At 34.4% G+C, this 21,574-nt stretch overlaps 3 protein-coding genes and 1 pseudogene across 6 annotated transcripts; 1 reads left to right on the forward strand and 3 right to left on the reverse strand.

The window, feature by feature from the left end:
- Positions 1-446: 446 nt before the first annotated feature.
- LOC141843838 (uncharacterized) lies at positions 447-2,889 on the forward strand. Of its 4 annotated transcripts, none has more exons than XM_074731859.1 (3): positions 447-479; positions 1,093-1,346; positions 2,466-2,889. In XM_074731859.1, exons 2-3 carry the CDS (start codon positions 1,103-1,105, stop codon positions 2,699-2,701), a joined length of 480 nt encoding a protein of 159 aa, XP_074587960.1. In that variant the 5' UTR covers positions 447-479; positions 1,093-1,102; the 3' UTR covers positions 2,702-2,889. The 4 variants fall into 4 exon arrangements, with proteins under 4 accessions (XP_074587960.1, XP_074587962.1, XP_074587961.1 ...); XM_074731861.1 differs by having other exon boundaries at positions 450-479; positions 1,101-1,346; XM_074731860.1 differs by lacking the exon at positions 447-479 and adding an exon at positions 671-692.
- Positions 2,890-5,664: 2,775 nt separating this feature from the next.
- LOC141844058 (protein IN2-1 homolog B-like) lies at positions 5,665-8,432 on the reverse strand. The gene is made up of 10 exons (XM_074732048.1): positions 8,370-8,432; positions 8,212-8,286; positions 8,068-8,128; positions 7,864-7,950; positions 7,676-7,774; positions 7,498-7,606; positions 7,333-7,409; positions 6,152-6,262; positions 5,979-6,059; positions 5,665-5,867 (listed from the first exon to the last, which is right to left on the reverse strand). The coding sequence occupies exons 1-10, from the start codon at positions 8,393-8,395 to the stop codon at positions 5,859-5,861; spliced, it is 735 nt and encodes a 244-aa protein (XP_074588149.1). The 5' UTR covers positions 8,396-8,432; the 3' UTR covers positions 5,665-5,858.
- Positions 8,433-11,313: 2,881 nt separating this feature from the next.
- On the reverse strand, positions 11,314-13,686 carry LOC141844059 (protein IN2-1 homolog B-like). The gene is made up of 10 exons (XM_074732049.1): positions 13,579-13,686; positions 13,435-13,509; positions 13,290-13,350; positions 13,086-13,172; positions 12,899-12,997; positions 12,720-12,828; positions 12,555-12,631; positions 11,692-11,799; positions 11,536-11,616; positions 11,314-11,431 (listed from the first exon to the last, which is right to left on the reverse strand). Exons 1-10 carry the CDS (start codon positions 13,605-13,607, stop codon positions 11,423-11,425), a joined length of 735 nt encoding a protein of 244 aa, XP_074588150.1. The 5' UTR covers positions 13,608-13,686; the 3' UTR covers positions 11,314-11,422.
- A 2,573-nt stretch (positions 13,687-16,259) lies between these two features.
- Positions 16,260-18,777, reverse strand: LOC141844061 (protein IN2-1 homolog B-like; annotated as a pseudogene).
- Between the last annotated feature and the right edge of the window lie 2,797 nt (positions 18,778-21,574).

The following is a 21,574-nucleotide window of genomic DNA, read 5'->3' on the forward strand; positions in this document are numbered from 1 at the left end:
TTATAGTAATTATGAAATTATAACTATTACAACGTAAATATTTTTAAATAGATTATGCATTATAGTAGTTATGAAACCGTAATTGTTATAATTGTTCTAGACAATTATAAAATCGTAAATACTACAATGTGAATATTTTTAAATAAATTATGTATTATAACAATTACAATTTCATAATTATTACAATACACATAATCAATTTAATTAGAATTTAAATAAAAAATTTAAATAAAAGATAATGATATTAAACAGTATTCAAGGGTAATTGAATAATTATATAAGTCCTTTTGACTTTAATGATTCGAAGGTGTAAAAAACACACTTCTGACTTTTCCCCATTTATGTACTTCTACAAAAACAAGAATATGAAAACATCGGAGGGTGAAATGAAATTTTCCTAAAACTTATCGTTATAAATACAAGAGGAAGAAGCTTCAACAATGGCGGTTGGATCTGAAGGTTTCCTCTCTCGCACGAAGGTTCTTCTTCTTTCTTCTTCTTCTTTTCGTTTGGTTTACTCTGGATGAATGGATCGATCGATCGATTTCACTCTTGCATTGTTCGACTTTTTTTTCCTTTAGATTTTCGCTTTACTTTTCCGGAGACGATCATGGTTCTGCTTTCTTGTTCGATCTATAAAGTCTAGTTGAATATGGCAGCCGGATCCGGAGCGTTTCGTCTCTCGCACGAAGGTTCTGCTTCTTCTTCGTCTCTTCTTTTCTTTTCTTTTGATTTACTTTGGATCGATCGATTTCATCTATCTTGACTTTTTTTTCCTTTACATTTTCGCTTGCTTCACCTGAGAGACATGGATTCATGGTTCTGCTTTCTTGTTCGATCTATAAACTCTACTTGAATAGATCATTCGATCGAGGTGGATCCATCATCGTTTTGACTAAGATGATACTTGATCTTTGTGATTCCTTCAGAGTTCTATGTTTGTGTTATCGTCAGATCTTGGGCGTGTGCCTTTCAGTTTCATCTTTTGTTTGTTTCAATCATTTTATGAACGATCATGGATCTAGATCTGTATTAGAACAGATAGAAAGTTGTTTAGGAAGTATCTGATTTCTTTCATCTAATGATTTACAGCGGCGAAGAAATGGGAGGTGGAAAGGACAAGCATGATAAAGAAAGTGACAAAGGACTACATGGGCATGGATATGGGCACTCTGGATATCCTCCGGCAGGATACCCTCCGGCCGGATACCCTCCCCCGCCCGGAGCATACCCACCACCACCAGGGGCATATGGATATCCTCCACAAGGTTATCCTCCGCAAGGTTATCCTCCGGCCGCATACCCGCCGGCGGGATACCCTGGCTCATCTGCACCACCACATCAAGGTATGTATGTTAAGTGAACTTTGGCAGTAGATTGGTTCCTTCTCATAGCACTATGATAATTGGCATGAGGTGAATGGCCAACTACATGTTTAACTAGAGTGTCGAATGAGGTGTTTCGATACATTGACTTTGTTGTTCTTCACTTGTTCAAATTCATGATCGAATAGGAGATTTGAATACTTTCACAAGCTACCTTGCAATTCTCAAAACTTGAATCCTTGAAGGAGAGTCTAAACCACCATTATCCTCCCTACAAGTTAGAGAGGTCTTTCTTTTCACGTAACGAACATTGGATTCGACTTATGTGATCATCTAACTTATGCATACTATTACCATTTGTTATGAACCTTCAGTTTGTTTCTCATAGCACTATGATAATTGGCTTGAGGTGAATGGTCAACTACATGTTTAACTAGAGTGTTGAAAGAGGTGTTTCGATACATTAACTTGTTTGTTCTTCGCTTGTTCAAACTCATGATTGAATAGGAGATTTGAATACTTTCACAAGCTACCTTACAATTCTCAAAACTTGAATCCTTGAAGGAGAGTCTAAACCACCATTATCCTCCCTACAAGTTAGACAGGTCTTTCTTTTCGCGTAACGAACATTGGATTTGACTTATGTGATCATCTAACTTATGCATACTATTACAATTTGTTATGAACCTTCACTTTGTTTCTCATAGCACTATGATAATTGGCTTGAGGTGAATGGTCAACTACATGTTTAACTAGTGTAGTGTCGAGAAATGAGGTGTTTCGATACATTGACTTTGTTGTTCTTCGCTTGTTCAAACTCATGATTAAATAGTTGATTTGAATACTTTCACAAGCTACCTTGCAATTCTCAAAACTTGAATCCTTGAAGGAGAGTCTAAACCACCATTATCCTCCCTACAAGTTTGGGAGGATAATCATGTAAGGAAAATTCGGATTCGGATAAGAGCTTTGCTAGTGTAATTGTAAGAATAGATACCAATACAGTAGCTACGAAAAACATCTTTCCAGTCCAACATCTTCCTTGTTTACTTTGGAACTCCAAGAATTTGTGTGTGACTATGAAGCTTATTTTTCTCAAGCCACATTACAACTTCCATTGTCGGTTTGCTTTGTCGACAGGGCACGGACCTCACATGGGGGCAATGTTAGCCGGTGGAGCTGCGGCAGCAGCTGCTGCTTATGGAGTGCACCATATGGGTTCTCATCACAGTGGTCATGGGGGCTATGCAGCCCCAATGCATGGTCACCATGGTAAGTTCAAGCACCACGGCAAAATGAAACACGGCAAGTTTGGAAAGCACAAGCACGGGAAGCATGGCATGTTTGGGGGAGGCAAGTTCAAGAAATGGAAGTGATCTCGTGTGCTCGGAGCTACAAGATGAATTACCTACCTCTCTACTTCATAGATTGATGAATAACATGAAGACTGTTCGTTCTGTGAAACTCCATCAGTTTTTTCAAGTTTCAGTAACTCTGTTGTAACTCTTTGTTGGTTGTTTACCGTGAGGTTTCCATCTTAATGTGTATTTCTAATATTGCAATATTATCTTTATCCAGTGAATTTAATGTCGAAAAAAAAAAACCCTTAATTTTAGCAGAGCAAAATAGGGTTATTAGAAATATTGATTAGAATTTTGACATGACATTCCACCTATAGTACTAAATAAAAAAAAGCCCTCTCTCACATGCGAAAATACGCACTTACTAACACTTATCCACATTCATCTATTGCAATCGGTCCCACGACCATTTGTGAGGAGGTAAATAGAGAAACTGCAGTTGGTCATTAGGATATTAAAATATGCGCATACTCACACTTACATCCACACTCATCTCCCATACCCCCGCCAAAGACCTAATTTGCACGTCAAAATGACTGAGCTAGGCATCTCTCCATTTTCACTCTCTCTTAGATTTCACGACTCTCCATAGGGGCTAGCTATCCTTAGGTTTTTAGAGACTTTATCACCATAGAAGTGTCCGATGGCTCATCTTGCGAATCTCAGGCAGAAATAGTATTGTTATTTCTTGCTTAAATCTCTCATTTAATTTTTGAATTTGTCGGATGTGTTATAGTAGCTACGAAATCATAATAACTACACATATTGAAATAGTTACGACTTTGTAGCTATCACAATGTAAATATTATGTAAATAGAATTGAATCTATATTTTAGTAGCTATGAAATTATAGTTACCTTATGAATATTATCTTTATCCAGTGAATTTAATGTCGAAAAGAAAAAAATAATTTTAGCAACTCAAAATAGGGTTATTAGAAATATTGGTTAGCTTGAATTAAATTTATATTTGTTGACGAGAGCAATGAGAGTTTATTGGAAAAAAAGATTGTTGATGCAATTAATCTTGGATTAGGTTTAAGATTGATGTGAACATGGATGGTTGAATAAAAAATCAAGTAGAACAAGATTAATAAGATATTTGACAATAGAGAACTCTAAGGGGTAATCGACCTCAAGTTAATTTGTTCAAGATTGATTTATATGTGGATAATTGAGCGAAAAATTAAATCAAAATTGATTGGATATTTAACAGTGGAGAAATTCAAATACGTCACGAAATCCAATGAGGAATTAATAAGAGAGAAGTCCAAATAAATCATAGTTATTCAGATATTTAACAGTTGAAAGTCCAATAAAGAATTAACATGAGAGATGAAGTCTAAGTGAATCATGAAAGATTGAACACTTAATAGTTGAAAATTCAATAGGGAGTCCAAGTAAGCTATGAAAGACAAAACACTTAGCATTAGACATAAAGTCCAATGGTTATGCAAGATCAGACACTTGACATAGAGAAGCTCAAATAAGTCAAGATGAATCGAATATTTAAATAGTAAAGTCCTAACAAATTAAGGATTGATCGGATGCTAAAAAGTAATGAAGTCTTAACAGATTAAACTTGACCGAATGTTAAATAATGATAAAGTATTGTCAGATCAAAGTTGACCAAATACTAGGCAACATGAAAATCCTAGCAGATTAAAATTGATCGAATACTAAGCAACAAAAAATTTTAAACGGTTAAAATTAACTGGATGCTAGATAAAATAAGTCTTAATAGATTGAGTTCAATTGAATACTAGACAAGACGAAAATTCAACCTCAATAAAACTAAAATAGAAATATCAATTCATTGTTAAAGAGTAGCAGTTGATTGACGAACCCTTAAACCCCCGAAATTAGAATTTGAAGAGATTTAAAAGGATTTGTCATATGATTAGTTGATTGATGGATTTGATCAATTAACTCACGACATTTTAACAATAAAGACGGTTTGAAACTCAGTTGAACAACTTGATTGATGGACATTAATCGATTGATGCACAATAATAATCAATTGCTATCACTGTCACAACGAATAAAATTTTTTTTGAGTCCAATTGAGAACTTAACTGATGTAATAATAATAAATTAATAAATAATAACGATCGACTATTATAGATCAAAGTTGAGTTGATAAAAACAGTTGTACAAGCACAACGATAGAATTCAATCGAACAATTGACTCGTAATGACAAGCAATCTAACTATTAGATGTAGATCAATCCTGACGTGATGGTTATTATAGAAGAATTTCAAGAAGGATTTCGATATAGATTCTTAAAATTTTTAAAAGATAATGCTGTTGCATTTCCCGACCTCAAAAGGGAATACAAAGTAATTACAAAACGATCACAGTAAGATATTTGTATAAATTATTATTTACTTTGGATCTTATTTTCTCTATTGTATTTAATTCTGGTTGTTTGTAAAAAATAAATTGTAAAACATTTCACACCAAGTATCAGACAAAGAGAAAATTAGTCGATTATCACTAAGACTATAGACCATGGAGTGGAGTAGAAATAAAAAATTTCACACCACGTTAAATTAATTTGTCTCTAGTGCTTATTTCGTTGTATTTTCTATTGTGTATAATTCATTATAAAAAAAAAATGATGAATCCTAATCAGTCTATTGACTCAAGCCCTGAGGGTGACCAGCCCGGTCTCACAGAAGTTTCCCACTGACCACAAAGGTAAATCGGGAAGCGCACATGGCGGCTAACCCAGATGCCCGGTATCCTTTGATTACGTTCCCCATTTGAAGGAAAATTCCTACAAATACACCATAACTAAGGATCGAACCGCAGGTATCTGGGTCACAACCTAGATGTCCTACCATTGCATCATTGCCCCGGGGACAAATGATGAGAGTTTTGACAAATGATGACAGTTTTGAATAGCTATTCGCCCTTTTACCGACGCCATCGGCCCAACAAAAAAGTTTGCAAACTTTGTGGACTCAAGGGCGAGGAACACCATTGGAAAGATAGTAAGAATAGATGATGAGGGGCATGCCCCATAACAATCCGAAACAACAACAAAGTATGCTACACGTAAATATATATAGATTATTTCAAATCTATGGAAAGGAAAGGTCTCGATATCTTTATTTAAGATCATAACAATGGAGAGACCATAACCTGAAAAACTAGTATGGAGAGTTCTTCATGCAATCTGAAGGGAAAAAAAAAAGAGAGAACAAATCAGTATATGCAATCATCAGGCTTTTGAACAGTCAACTGAAACTTGAAATTTTAAATTGAAATCATAAACCATGTATCATACCCCTAAGCGCTTCTTCAATCCATTCAGTAGCTCTTTTGGATCTTGTTGAGTACATGTGTAGGCATCGATCTTGTTCAATTCCTATTAAACAAAGTAGGAAGTTAGTACATGTGTAAGGATAGATCTTGTTCTTTTCATAATCAATGTAATTTTCACTAGGTGCAAGGAACAACCTCAATCCACAATGCCAATTTTGGCCTGCCTTTGGTAACATCATAATTCTTCAACTCTGCTAAGGCGTACTGGAATATTCTTTCGATAAATGGGGCATAGGCAATGTCAACCTAGCAAATAATAAGTTTAGACTTTAGACCAGCGAATACTGAAAAAACAAAAAACAAAAAACCATTGCCTTATAGCTTCCTTTCGTTTACATGCCTAAACCATTTCTGATATAGAAGAAAAGTTATGAGAACTAGTTTTTCTTTTGCCCAAAAATTAAGAGATCAATTTTTTTTTTTCAACTATTGTCTTAAACGGAATAAGATCTCAATGTAAACATGTAAACAACACAGACAAGTGGCAATATAGGAATAAGATCTCTATAGTAGACCTCGTATTGCATTCTCAAAAAGGCTTATTCCTTAAGTGAGCATGTAAACAACACAAACAAGTGGACTTATAGGAATATAAAATGGATTTCGATAAAACAGTGTGAAAGGGCAGGGACTATTTCATGTTGATTTAGAGAAACAAACAGGAGACAGACAAATCTGTTGAATAAATATAGAAGAACAGGGCTTATTTCCTTGTACCAGTCTGGCCTAAATATAGAAGAACTCATATAAATGGAGAATGTTTATAACTGTTGAATCAAATCTTGTTTTCAACTATAGTCTTAAACTGAATAAGATCTCTATGTAAACATGTAAACAACACAGACAAGTGGCAGTATAGAAATAAGATCTCTATAGTAGACCTCATATTGCATTCTCAAAGAGGCTTATTCCTTAAGTGAACATGTAAACAACACAAACAAGTGGACTTATAGGAATATAAAATGGATTTCGATAAAACAGTGTGAAAGGGCAGGGGCTATTTCATGTTGATTTAGAGAAACAAACAGGAGACAGATAGTTTTGAGCAAATATGTTGTTCAATGCATCTAGTTTGTCCTGATTAAAAGATGTGGACATATGACTTCTAGTTGGTCCTGATTCTGTCTACGGCTAAAGATTTGATTTAGAATGTAAGACAACAATACATGAGGCTCGAATGAAACTATAAGACACAGATGCAAAACTAGAGAATTCAAATGTCCTCATTCAGATGACAAGAAACAAGGGAAAGGCAGGAATAAATGTAAATGAAGTTACATTACATGCAAATTATACAAGTTCATGTAGGTACTCACCAAACTGAATTGGCCAAGAAAAAATGGTCCATCATCAAACTTCGAAAGGGCTTCTTCTATCTTGTCATAGGCAGCAACTAGTGCAACCAAGGCGAAGCAGGTTAGTGCCTACTACATCAACTAAATACAATAAGATAACAGAAATCAACAAGAATTCTAACTCACCGACTTCGTCACCAACATCTCCTGGAGAAGGTAATGACTTGAAATTGAGCATGTTAAAGTTATCACTGTATGAAAACAGCTCCTCTGCAAACTGCCTCTTCGCGGGATCCTAAAACTCCCAATATAAGATATCAAAGAAACTTATTCGCAGGTAGTAGATCATCTAGAAATCACTTACATCAGGCAGTAATTTAGGACCCTCAAATGTTTCATCGATAAATTTAATCAGATCCAGACTCTCTCCTTTCACCTCATTGTTATGCTCCAAAGACGGCACCTATTGAGCAAATCGTGATCTCAAGGCCAAACTCGTATGATCAGGCACAAGCTACTGAACCAAAAAAAGCTAATCAAGGTGAATCGAACCTTATTCCCAGGATAAACCTTCTCCTTGTACCAGTCTGGCCTATTTTGCAGATCGATTCCAACCAATTTGATCTTCTCCTGCAACCCCTGCTCAAAGAGAACGCAGATCGGAGGAAACAATTAATTATACACCGTAATCTTTCTAAAAAAATATTTGTCATCTTAAATTTGTCGCATCTGTTAAATCAATAAAGAAAAAGATACCTTGAGATTCCTAACTATCCAGGTGCGTTGCGCAAATGGGCAGGTGTATGAAATATACAACCTAAAAGCCGATCGGAAGAAAGTAAATCAACAAGTTTCTACTATGAACACGACCCAACGACAAAGATCGGGCCAAGGGATTACCTGGTGGTGCCATCGAAGAGAGGCGGCTGTTCGGAGGACGAGTTGAGGGACGGAGGAAGCACCTCCTTCACAAAGCTGCGCAGATGCAACTCCGACATCAGCAAAACCTGGATGATCGAATCGAGGGATACAGAAAACTACGAGATTTGGAGGCTCACCAGGAAGACGCCGCGGCCGCTGCCATCGCGAAGACCAACTCCAAAGGACGATCGACAACTCCTATGCTGGAGCAAGGGAAGGAGCAATATATAGAGCGAACGGAAGGAATCGAGCGGTAATGGAGCTGCCTCATGATTTAGAGTAATTTACCAGTTTACCCTCAGAAGCTTCTGGAGTGTGGAGTATGGACTGCGTAAGCGGTGACGGAACAAACCGGTGTGATTACCGTATGATAGGCTGCCTATGGAGTGGTAATTGGCGGTGATTAATCTCTATTTTTTTTATTAGGGGTGTTTGGTTTGGAGTAATCTATGATTACCTTGGTTATCTATCCAAGGTTATCGTTGATAACCTTGTTTGGTTCAAGTTACGATCAATTCCCAAGTAATATAACATTACCGCCACATCAGCAAATGAGTTATAACCCGGTAATGTGATTACCTTGGCAGCCTAAGGTTTTCTACGATTCCGGAGGTTAACGAAATTTTTTCCATGATTACCCTCCGATTTTAAAATTGAATTAATTAAAATGTACTTCGAAATCTAATTAAAATCGAATTAATTAATTTAATAAATTTTAATTTAAATATTTATAAATTAAAAAATAATTTATTTTAAAATTTAAAAAATAAAATTAATGAATTATATTTATTAATTTAATAAATTATTTTATTAAACTAATTATTTTAATGAATTATTTTATTAAAAAAATATATATATTTTTTAAAATTTTAAAATATAAAATTAACAAATTATATTTATTATTTTAATAAATTATTTTATTAAAATAATTTTTAATAAATTATTTTATTAAAATAAAAATATCATATTATATTTATTAATTTAATGAATTATGTTATTAAAATAATTATTTTAATAAAAAATTTTATTAAAATAAATTTATATTTATTTTAAATTTAAAAATATAAAATTAAGGAATTATATTTATTAATTTAATGGATTATTTTATTAAAATAATTATTTTATTAAAATATATAAATTTATTTTAAATTTTAAAAATAAAATTAACAAATTATATTTATTATTTTAATATTTTTTATTAAAATAATTATTTTTAAAGAATTATTTTATTAAAATAAAATTATCAAATTATATTTATTAATATAATGAATTATATTAAAATATAATTGAATGAATGGTAATATAGTAAATATATAACTGGTTATGTTTTATTCCCTCCAAATAAATAAAGTAAACCAAACAACATTAGATTATGTTTTATGTCCCATAACCTTGGCAGGTAATCACATAACCAAGGTTATACATCATAACTTGAACCAATCACATAACAAGCACATTAAAGTATTTAAAACTTCATCTCCTTAAAAAAAAAATAATTTTAAAAATATTGGATAAAAATGAAAAGACGCCTTAAATATCCTAAATTATGTAAATATGCCCCTTTAAAAAAATAAAAACAAAACCACATCAAAAATTTTATTTCTAAAATATTTGTTATCCAACCTGTTATAATAATTATGGATAATTATTACAATATATAGAAGTTATTAATTAACTGATATAATATATAAAAATTATCTTGTTACAAAATTATTTTTTATTTCAAATATTATTGTAGCAGTTAATTATTATAATGTGTAAAAATTATTATAATTATTTTAAAATAATTTTAATTAAATTGGTTAAAAATATTTTGATATAATAAAATTTAAAATTTAAGATTTAAATACAGCGATTTAATTGCTACCGCTAACTGGTAGAATATGTAAAAGCTAATGAGTAGTTATTATAATGTAAAAAATTAATTATTCATTTTAATTAAAATTATTACACATAAATTATTATTATATCAAAAAAATATTAATTTTATCAAAATTATTTAAATTTTATTAAAATCACTATAAATTGATCAAAATTATTTTAAAATAATTATAATTAAATCATAAATCTTAAACTCTAAAATCTTTGAAAATAATTATAGATAATTACTAAATAAAGGATATTAGGAATAAAATTTCATAAGACGTCCTTTTACTTTTTTTTTTAAGAAATACTTTTAATGATTTATATAAATTTTTATCTAAAAATACTCATCCCATTTAAAAATTAAATTATAATTCTTTTATTATTTTTCCATAGCATGATGACTTAACTATGAGCTCGTGGCTTCAACTACACCTTCAGGATATGATTGAGTTGATTACTACGGAACAAATTTGTTGTAGTAGATAAAAATCAAATATCGACAAAATCGAAATAATACCCTCTCCATAATGATCAATTATAATTTTTTAATTTATCTCTTCATATATATGATCATGAAATTGATCGTGTGACAAATTTCATTTTTTATTACAGTGATTTTGATAACAATACAAGAATCCTCTAATAAGAATATCTTAGTTAAAAAAATTAAAAAACAAATTTACTCCTAATGATATATTTTAAAATATAGTGAAGAAATTAGTCAAGAACAATAATTAAGGTGTAGTTAAATTATTAATTTAATAAGATAACTTGTCAATTTTTTTATGCTATATGAAAATTATAGGACAAAAGTAAGAAACAACGCCCTGTATTAAATCTTATGCAAAAGTTGAATTTCACCACTCCAGCGATCTTACATGGTCAGTCCCTCGACCATCTATAAAGAGACAAATCGAGAAATTGTAATTGACCATGACGGAGAAGGATATTATCTTAGTTTCGTCGAAATTTGAATATTTATCCTCTTCTACAAATCTGCTCCATCATAACAAACTCATTGTAGACCAGCACAACAATTGATGAATGATGATAATTTTGAATCTTTATTCACACCACCAACGATGTCATCGGTCCCAACAACAAATGTTTACAAACTGACTCAAGGGCGAGGAACACCATCAGAAAGATAGTAGGAATAGACGAGGGGGCATGCCCCATAACAATCAAAACAGCAACAAAGTATGCTACACGTATAATATATATAGATTATTTCAAATCTATGGAAAGGAAAGGTCTCGATATCTTTACTTAAGATCATATCAAAGGAGAGACCATAACCTGAAAAACTAGTATGGAGAGTTCTTCATGCAATCTGAAAAAAAGAAGAAAACTAATCAGTAGCAGCAATCATCAGGCTTTTGAACAATCAACTGAAACTTGAAAATTTAACTTGAAATGATAAATCATGTATCGTACCCCTAAGCGCTTCTTAAGTCGATCTAGTAGCACTTTTGGATCTTGTCGAGTACATGTGTAGGCATCGATTTTGTTCAATTCCTATTCAACATAAGTTGGAAGTTAGTACATGTGTAGGCATAGATCTTGTTATATTCATAATCAATGTAATTCAACCTCAATCCACAATGCCAATTTTGGCCTGCCTTTGGTAACATCATAATTCTTCAACTCTGTTAAGGAGTACTGGAATCTTTCGATAAATGGGGCATATGCAATGTCAACCTAGAAAATAATAAGTTTAGACTTTAGACCAGCGAATACTGAAAAAAAAACAAAAAACCATTGCCTTATAGCTTCCTTTCGTTTAAATGCCTAAACCATCTCTGATATAGAAGAAAAGTTATGCGAACTAGTTTTTCTTTTGCCCAAAAATTAAGAAATCAATTTTTGAAGTTGAAGATACTAGAACTCATATACATGGAGAATGTTTGTAACTGTTGAGTCAAATCTGTGTTTCAACTATAGTCTTAAACTGAATAAGATCTCTATGTAAATATGTAAACAACACAGACAAGTGGCAGTATAGGAATAAGATCACTATGGTAGACCTCATATTGCATTCTCAAAGAGGCTTATTCCTTGAGTGAACATGTAAACAACACAAACAAGTGGCCTTATAGGAATATAAAATGTATTTCGATAAAACAGTGTGAAAGGACAGGCTATTTCATGTTGATTTAAAGAAGCAAACAGGAGACAGTTTTGAGCAAATCTATTGTTCAACACATCTAGTTTGTCCTGATTAAAAGATGTGGACATATGATTTCTAGTTGGTCATGATTCTGTCTAGGGCTAAAGATTTGAATTAGAATGTAAAACAAAGATACATGAGGCCCGAATGAAACTATAAGACACAGATGCAAAACTAGAAAATTCAAATGTCCTCATTCAGATGACAAGAAACAAGGGAAAGGCAGGAATTAATGTAAATGAAGTTACATTACATGCAAATTATACAAGTTCATGTAGGTACTCACCAAACTGAATTGGCCTAGAAAAAATGGTCCATCATCAAACTTCGAAAGGGCTTCTTCTATTTTGTCATAAGCAGCAACTAGTGCAACCAAGTCGAAGCAGGTTAGTGCCTACTACATCAACTACATACAATAAGATAACAGAAATCAACAAGAATTCTAACTCACCGACTTCGCCGCCAACATCTCCTGGAGAAGGTAATGACTTGACATTGAGCATGCTAAAGTTATCACTGTATGAAAACAGCTCCTCTGCAAACTGCCTCTTCGCGGGATCCTAAAAACTCCCAATATAAGATATCAAAGAAACTTATTCGCAGGTAGTAGATCATCTAGAAATCACTTACATCAGGCAGTAATTTAGGACCCTCAAATGCTTCATCGATAAATTTAATCAGATCCAGACTCTCTCCTTTCACCTCATTGTTATGCTCCAAAGACGGCACCTATTGAGCATATCGTGATCTCAAGACCAAACTCGTATGATCAGGCACAAGCTACTGAACAAAAAAAGCTAATCAAGGTGAATCGAACCTTATTCCCAGGATAAACCTTCTCCTTGTACCAGTCTGGCCTATTTTGCAGATCGATTCCAACCAATTTGATCTTCTCCTGCAACCCCTGCTCAAAGAGAACGCAGATCGGAGGAAACAATTAATTATACACCGTAATCTTTCTAAAAAAATATTTGTCATCTTAAATTTGTCGCATCTGTTAAATCAATAAAGAGAAAGATACCTTGACATTCCTAACTATCCAGGTGCGTTGCGCAAATGGGCTGGTGTATGAAATATACAACCTAAAAGCCGATCGCAAGAAAGTAAATCAACAAGTTTCAACTATGAACACGACCCAACGATAAAAGATCCGGCCAAGGGATTACCTGGTGGTGCCATCGAAGAGAGATGGCGGTTCGGAGGACGAGTTGAGGGGCGGAGGAAGCACCTCCTTCACAAAGCTGCGCAGATGCAACATTGCAACTCCGACATCAGCAAAACCTGGAGGCCACAAAGTGATCAAATCTTACCACGAAGACGCCGCCGCCGCCGCCGCCATCGCAAAGACCAACGACTAAGGACGATCAACCACTCCGATGCCGGAGCAAGTGAACGAGTAATGTACAGAGCGAAGGGAAGGAATCGAGCGGCAATGGAGCTGACTGATGATTTAGAGTAATTTAACAGTTTACCCTCAGAAGCTTCTGGAATGTTGAGTGCGTAAGCGGTGACGGAACAAGCCAGTGTGATTACCGTATGATGGGCCATGAAGTGGTAATTGGCGGTGATTAATCTCTGTTTTTATTTAAAACTTCATCCCATTTTTAAAAAGTTAATTTTAAAAATATTGGATAAATCTTAAATATCTCTAACGCTGCGCGACAAGGAATCTGCGACCCGTGCGCGACACCCGCGATCCACCGTCGCCCTCGCCACGCTGTCCGGCCACCGCCTTGGGCGCGATCGACGCGCCGCTCGCCAACGCTCTGTCCGGCGTCAGATTCTGGCCGAATAGTGATCGGAATCCGACGGAATTCGGTCGGAAACAGGGTCGGCAATGGCAACGCCGTTTCCGGCGCACGCCGGTCCTTCCTCGATCGGTCTCCGACCGCGATTTGGCCTGAAACGACAGGGCCACTGTTGACGGCAATCGGGTCGGATTTCGACTGAATCGCGGTCGGTCTCCGACCGTGATTCGGTCGGAATCCGGCCCAATCGTCGTCGACAGTGGCCGCGCAGTGGGGACGACTGTTTCCGACCAAATTCGGTAGATTCCGACCACTATCCGGCCATGGCTGAAGCGCCGATGAGTGGCACGTCGATCGCTGCTAAGGCGGGGCGGTCGGCGGCGACCGGACAGCGCGGCGAGGACGGCACGGCGAGGGCGGCGGTGGGTCAGGGAGTCGCGCACGAATCACGCACGAGGTTATCGCACAACATAGCAATCTCGTCTTAAATGATGTAAATCATATAAAGATGTCCCTTTAAAAAATTTTTAAAAAATCACATCAAAAATTTTATTTCTAAAATATTTATTATTTAATGATATTGTAACAACTATAGATTATAAAATTATTTTTTACTTCAGTTAACTATTATAATATATAAAAATTATTAAATAATTATTATAATTATTTTAAAATAATTTTGATCAAATTAATCAAAAATATTTTAATATAATAAAATTCAAAATTTATGATTTAAAATTTAAAATTTAACTATAATAATTTAATAATTACCGATAATTGATACTACGTATAGAAATTAATGTGTAATAAAAATTAATTATTCATTTTAATCAAAATTACTATATAAAATTATTATTATATCAAAAAATATATATCAATTTTATAAAAATTATTTAAATTTCACTAAAATTATTTTAAATTAATTAATTTTTTAAAAATAATTATAATTAAATCATAAAACATAAATCTTAAACTTTAAAATCATTTAAAAATAATCATAGATAGTTACTAAATAAAGGGTATTAGAAATAAAATTTCATAAGACGTCCTTTTAATTTTTTTTAAAAAACGTTTTTTTTGATGATTTATATAAATTTTTATCCAATAAAAATACTCATCCCATTTAAAAATTAAATTATAATTCTTTTATTATTTTTCCATAAACTATGATCCCACAACAATGACTTAACTATGAACTCGTGACTTCAATGATATCTTTGAAACATAATTGAATTGATTATTATAGAATAGATTTATTGTAGTGGATAAAAATCGAATTTTGACTTCATCGAGATAATACATTCTCCATGGTGATCAATTATAATTTACTGATTTACCTTCTCATAGATAATTATCAAATCATGACAAATTTTATATTTTTACTACAGTGGATAACAGTACAAAAATCCTGTGATAAGAATCCAAAATACATTTTATATATGTTGTCTTAATTAAAAAAATATAATTAAGGTGTGGTTAAATTATTAATTTAACAGGATAACTTGTCTATTTTTTATGCTATATGAAAATTATAGGACAAAAGTAAGAAACAACGCCCTCTGTTTCTAAATTATCACAGGGATGTGCCGATTTTCACGGGCTGTCTCAATTGATTCCTACACATTTTCTTATGTAAAAGATAAAATTTATCACCTCAACGTTCCCACACAATCAATCCCATAACCAACCATATAAGAAGCACTGCATTAATCGAAAAATATTGCTCAACTTCATCAAGATTCGAACTCTTATCTTCTTCTACAATTCTACTCCATCGTAACCAACTCAACTATACCCACGATGAAGAAAAATATTGCTCAACTTCATTAAGATTCGAACTCTTAGCAACCTCGTCATAACCAACCCCCAAAGATAATTGATTCCAACAGAAACCTCACCCCCTATGCGACCATTGATTCAGAGTGAAATCCACCGTGATTTACCCTCTCATACAGCATGCAGAAGGACTAGAATCAATCCCAACGTAATAGCTATTAAAAAAGAATTTCAAAAAAAAATCGATATCGATTCTTGAAAATTTTGAAGAATAATGATGTTACATTTCTAAATCCCAAAAGACAATACAAAATACTTACACAGCGATTTACTTTATATTTTATTTTCTCTATTGTATTTAATTGCACTTATTTGTAAAAAATAAATTATAAAAAATTCTACATCGCTAACAAATATCTGATAAGAAAAAAATTAATAGATTATCACTAAGACAGTAAATCAAGGAATAGAAATAGAAAATTTCAAACCGCATTATATTTTTCATTATGTAGATTAACACAACAATTGACTCAAGACGAGGAACACCCTCGGAAAGATAGTAAGAATAGATGATGAGGGGCATGCCCCATAACAATCCGAAACAACAACATAGTATGCTACACGTAAACATATATAGATTATTTCAAATCTATGGAAAGGAGAGGTCTCGATATCTTTATTTAAGATCATATCAATGGAGAGACCATGACCTGAAAAACTAGTATGGAGAGTTCTTCATGCAATCTGAAGGAAAAAAAAAAAAAGAGAAAACAAATCAGTATATGCAATCATCAGGCTTTTGAACAGTCAACTGAAACTTGAAATTTTAAATTGAAATCATAAACCATGTATCATACCCCTAAGCGCTTCTTCAATCCATCCAGTAGCTCTTTTGGATCTTGTTGAGTACATGTGTAGGCATCGATCTTGATCAATTCCTATTAAACAAAGTAGGAAGTTAGTACATGTGTAAGGATAGATCTTGTTCTTTTCATAATCAATGTAATTTTCACTAGGTGCAAGGAACAACCTCAATCCACAATGCCAATTTTGGCCTGCCTTTGGTAACATCATAATTCTTCAAATCTGCTAAGGCGTACTGGAAATCTTTCGATAAATGGGGCATAGGCAATGTCAACCTAGAAAATAATAAGTTTAGACTTTAGACCAGCGAATACTGAAGGAAAAAAAAAACAAAAAACCATTGCCTTATAGCTTCCTTTCGTTTAAATGCCTAAACCATCTCTGATATAGAAGAAAAGTTATGAGAACTAGTTTTTCTTTTGCCCAAAAATTAAGAGATCAATTTTTTTTTTCATAACTATTGTCTTAAACCGAATAAGATCTCTATGTAAACATGTAAACAACACAGACAAGTGGCAGTATAGGAATAAGATCTCTATAGTAGACCTCATATTGCATTCTCAAAGAGGCTTATTCCTTAAGTGAACATGTAAACAACACAAACAAGTGGCCTTATAGGAATATAAAATGGATTTCGATAAAACAGTGTGAAAGGGCAGGGGCTATTTCATGTTGATTTAGAGAAACAAACAGGAGACAGATAGTTTTGAGCAAATATGTTGTTCAATGCATCTAGTTTGTCCTGATTAAAAGATGTGGACATATGACTTCTAGTTGGTCCTGATTCTGTCTACGGCTAAAGATTTGATTTAGAATGTAAGACAACAATACATGAGGCTCGAATGAAACTATAAGACACAGATGCAAAACTAGAGAATTCAAATGTCCTCATTCAGATGACAAGAAACAAGGGAAAGGCAGGAATAAATGTAAATGAAGTTACATTACATGCAAATTATACAAGTTCATGTAGGTACTCACCAAACTGAATTGGCCAAGAAAAAATGGTCCATCATCAAACTTCGAAAGGGCTTCTTCTATCTTGTCATAGGCAGCAACTAGTGCAACCAAGGCGAAGCAAGTTAGTGCCTACTACATCAACTAAATACAATAAGATAACAGAAATCAACAAGAATTCTAACTCACCGACTTCGTCGCCAACATCGCCTGGAGAAGGAAATGACTTGAAATTGAGCATGTTAAAGTTATCACTGTATGAAAACAGCTCCTCTGCAAACTGCCTCTTCGCGGGATCCTAAAACTCCCAATATAAGATATCAAAGAAACTTATTCGCAGGTAGTAGATCATCTAGAAATCACTTACATCAGGCAGTAATTTAGGACCCTCAAATGTTTCATCAATAAATTTAATCAGATCCAGACTCTCTCCTTTCACCTCATTGTTATGCTCCAAAGACGGCACCTATTGAGCATATCGTGATCTCAAGACCAAACTCGTATGATCAGGCACAAGCTACTGAACAAAAAAAGCTAATCAAGGTGAATCGAACCTTATTCCCAGGATAAACCTTCTCCTTGTACCAGTCTGGCCTATTTTGCAGATCGATTCCAACCAATTTGATCTTCTCCTGCAATCCCTGCTCCCAGAGAACGCAGATCGGAGGAAACAATTAATTATACACCGTAATCTTTCTAAAAAAATATTTGTCATCTTAAATTTGTCGCATCTGTTAAATCAATAAAGAAAAAGATACCTTGAGATTCCTAACTATCCAGGTGCGTTGCGCAAATGGGCAGGTGTATGAAATATACAACCTAAAAGCCGATCGGAAGAAAGTAAATCAACAAGTTTCTACTATGAACACGACCCAACGACAAAGATCGGGCCAAGGGATTACCTGGTGGTGCCATCGAAGAGAGGCGGCTGTTCGGAGGACGAGTTGAGGGACGGAGGAAGCACCTCCTTCACAAAGCTGCGCAGATGCAACTCCGACATCAGCAAAACCTGGATGATCGAATCGAGGGATACAGAAAACTACGAGATTTGGAGGCTCACCAGGAAGACGCCGCGGCCGCTGCCATCGCGAAGACCAACTCCAAAGGACGATCGACAACTCCTATGCTGGAGCAAGGGAAGGAGCAATATATAGAGCGAACGGAAGGAATCGACAACTCCTATGCTGGAGTGTTAATTGGCGGAGATTATTCTCTGTTCTTTTTAATCAAGGTATTTAAACTTCGTCCCATTTAAAAAAAATTAATTTTACAAATTATTGGATAAAAATCAAAAGACGTCTTAGATTATCACATAAATTTCTTTCGGTAAATTGGAGAAAACTCCCCAAACCAAAACATACCTTTGCGCTCAGTCCCCATCCATGATTTTATTTACATGCAGTACCCAAAAGTTTGTTTCAACTCCCCAATACCACAAAATTACCAAGTTACCCCTTCAACTCTTCATTTTTATTTATTTATGTTTTTTCTTTGTTGATTTATAATCGCCAGGGCAGAGGCAGGGGTGGACCCGTCGCATTCCCATTCTCTCACCGTTCCGCCGCCGCCGATCTGAATCCTAAGCCTCATCTTCTCCGAGTTATCGTCGGCCTTCGATCGGACGTAGAGAAGAGAAATAAAAGATGAAGAGGATTCCCACAAGAGCGACGGACTTCAGCCCGGGCGTTCTCGATCTTTGGCACCGGGAACTCGGCGGCTTCACTCCCCAAGCCTTCGCCCGTCGCTTTGGCGCTTCGCGTGCGTGACAACATGGCTCCGATTCTCTCCTCTCCCTAAACCCATCGCGCCTCTCCTCTCCGTAAACCCTAAACCCAACGCGAGGTTAGAACCCCCGATTACTCGACATTTTCCTCTGCCCCAATTTCGCCCCCGTAGAGAGCTATTACTCTTTATCCTCTAAAGAGTGGTCTGGATCGGAAGTTATCAATGATGTTGCAAAGAAGAATTCGGAGAATCTTGAAGCCGAGGAATTGATCGAGGAAGATGAGCCGGAGTTGGCTCCTGCGGCAACGGAAGTAGCTTTTCTGCCGAAAGATGAATCGGCCGCTAAATCAGATATGAATTAGCCGAATCTGAAAGGGGAAACTCGAAAACTGCTGAGGAATCGGCCATATCCGTCGATAATGACACTGGTTTGACTGAAGAGATAAGCCAAGTTACGGAGGTTGCTGCTGAGGTTCTTGAAAAGATTCCTCGCCGCGACAGAGAAAAAGCAGCGAAAGGTCCAGCAGAGAAAAAGTTACGGAGGTTGTGCTACTTCTCTTGCTTTTCTTGAATTAATCTACTGATTAGGGAATATCTCGTGCTGTACAAGTCCAGCATAGCGCTCTTCATAGCAGTTTCTTTTGTCAAGTCTGCTGAAGTTATTAATCATCTCAAAAGCCATATAGAAGCACGATGCCGTGACAAGTAGAAAATCTTCTTCTGGTTTTCTTACTTTACCTTCATACTCATGCTCAATCTTATAGGATAGAAAAATCGTACTAATAACTTCTCTTAGTAGTTCCGGCACATGTTATGCTGCTAATGTGCAAACTAGCTCTTAGATTATGGCTGACTTTTATAGATAATTTTAAATTTGGAGAAACTCAATAAAAAAAAAGAATTTGGAATGATAGTATGCTTTCTTGACCTGCTATCCACTTTCATAGCTAAATCCTATGTTGCAAAGGGTATTCAACCACAAATGAAATTTGATGAAGATAAAGGATGTCTTCATGTAAAATCTTCATTGGCTTTTATGACATACAAAAATGATGTTTTACCTAGCGAATTGAGTCTCAATAAGCATTGCTGTATGAAATTATATCTTGAGTAAATTGGATATCCAAGGCTTGTACAATCAAAGCATTAGTAGCTGTGATATCAAGAACATATTTACAGTACAATTAGCTTTGAATTGATTGCTTCTTATGGCTTCTTATTATAAGGATTAATGGTTGCGTGAGTTACAAAAGTATTGTGTTGAATTTGAATTATAAAATCAAAATTAAGATATATTTCTCTCAAGATATAGTTATATTTTTACTAGATTAATGTGAAAAATGAGTTCCATTAGTATAGGATCAAGAGGTGGGGAGTTAAAATTTCATTTGGTAAAAAGAATTGTTCATGTTTTTATTGTCTGAATGCTTATATTAAATTGGATGTTTATATTTTTTTTGTAAGTAGGCAAATGTTTTATGGAATGAATGCTAAATTTGTGTTGAATATTTTGTTTTATGTTTCGATGTAGAAATGGTAATAAAAATTGGTTAAAAAATTATATTTTCAGGTGGGAAGGAAAGAGATTAAGTGTTATAAAGAAACAAAGATGGTTAAGAGTAGCAAAAAAGCAACTCAGTTTAAGAGTACCAAAGAAGCTAAGAAGGATAATAAAGGATAAAAAGCTCAGTTGCGTTGTTCACCAATATTTTTCAGAGCTGCCATGGATGAAATCGGCTCGAAAATGAATGATAGGCAAAAAAAAGAGTATTGAAAATACTCCACTTGGTATTTGGTTGAAGATGCCCAAATTACCCATCAGCAGTTCCAGAGTTGATCTAATTTTAAAAAGAATTGAGTTGCAATCTCGTTCATTTGTGTTTGGTGAAAATATTGTTGTTCCCTTTACATCGCCAGAGTTTTCTATTGTTCTTGGCTTGTGTTATGCAGGGCAACCAGTTGATCTAGATATCAATTTGGCTTGTGTTCTTCACTAATCCCGTGTGATTATGATTTATGGTGGAAAACATATTTAAGTTCTGTATAGTTATACCTTGGGACCTCTTATACCTGCTGAAAATATATGATGGAATTGTTTTGTTTGGGGAGTTTTCTCCAATTTCCTCTTGTTTTGTTGTTAATGTAGTGCATGATTTATGTAGTTTGAAATCTAGAAATTTGATGTATACCTGCTGAAAATATATGTTGGAATTGTTTTGTTGTTAATGTAGTGCAT

Source organism: Curcuma longa, chromosome 13, assembly GCF_044706935.1.
Source record: "Curcuma longa cultivar G26 ecotype Majalengka, Jawa Barat chromosome 13, ITB_CL_G26_1.1, whole genome shotgun sequence".
NCBI classification, from domain to species: Eukaryota; Viridiplantae; Streptophyta; class Magnoliopsida; order Zingiberales; family Zingiberaceae; genus Curcuma; species Curcuma longa.

Bases quoted from the DNA above. Each gene is read 5' to 3' on its own strand.
- LOC141843838 (XM_074731859.1), top strand. From the start codon at position 1,103: ATGGGAGGTGGAAAGGACAAGCATGATAAAGAAAGTGACAAAGGACTA. The intron at 1,347-2,465 runs GTATGTATGTTA...CTTTGTCGACAG, and splicing joins ATCTGCACCACCACATCAAG to GGCACGGACCTCACATGGGG.
- LOC141844058 (XM_074732048.1), bottom strand. From the start codon at position 8,395: ATGGCAGCGGCCGCGGCGTCTTCCTG. The intron at 8,129-8,211 runs GTAATCCCTTGG...ATCGGCTTTTAG, and splicing joins CTCTTCGATGGCACCACCAG to GTTGTATATTTCATACACCT. The intron at 6,060-6,151 runs GTTGTTCCTTGC...TTTGTTTAATAG, and splicing joins AATTGGCATTGTGGATTGAG to GAATTGAACAAGATCGATGC.
- LOC141844059 (XM_074732049.1), bottom strand. From the start codon at position 13,607: ATGGCGGCGGCGGCGGCGGCGTCTTCGTG. The intron at 12,632-12,719 runs GTGAGTTAGAAT...TGGTTGCACTAG, and splicing joins AGATGTTGGCGGCGAAGTCG to TTGCTGCTTATGACAAAATA. The intron at 11,617-11,691 runs GTTGAATTACAT...TATGTTGAATAG, and splicing joins AATTGGCATTGTGGATTGAG to GAATTGAACAAAATCGATGC.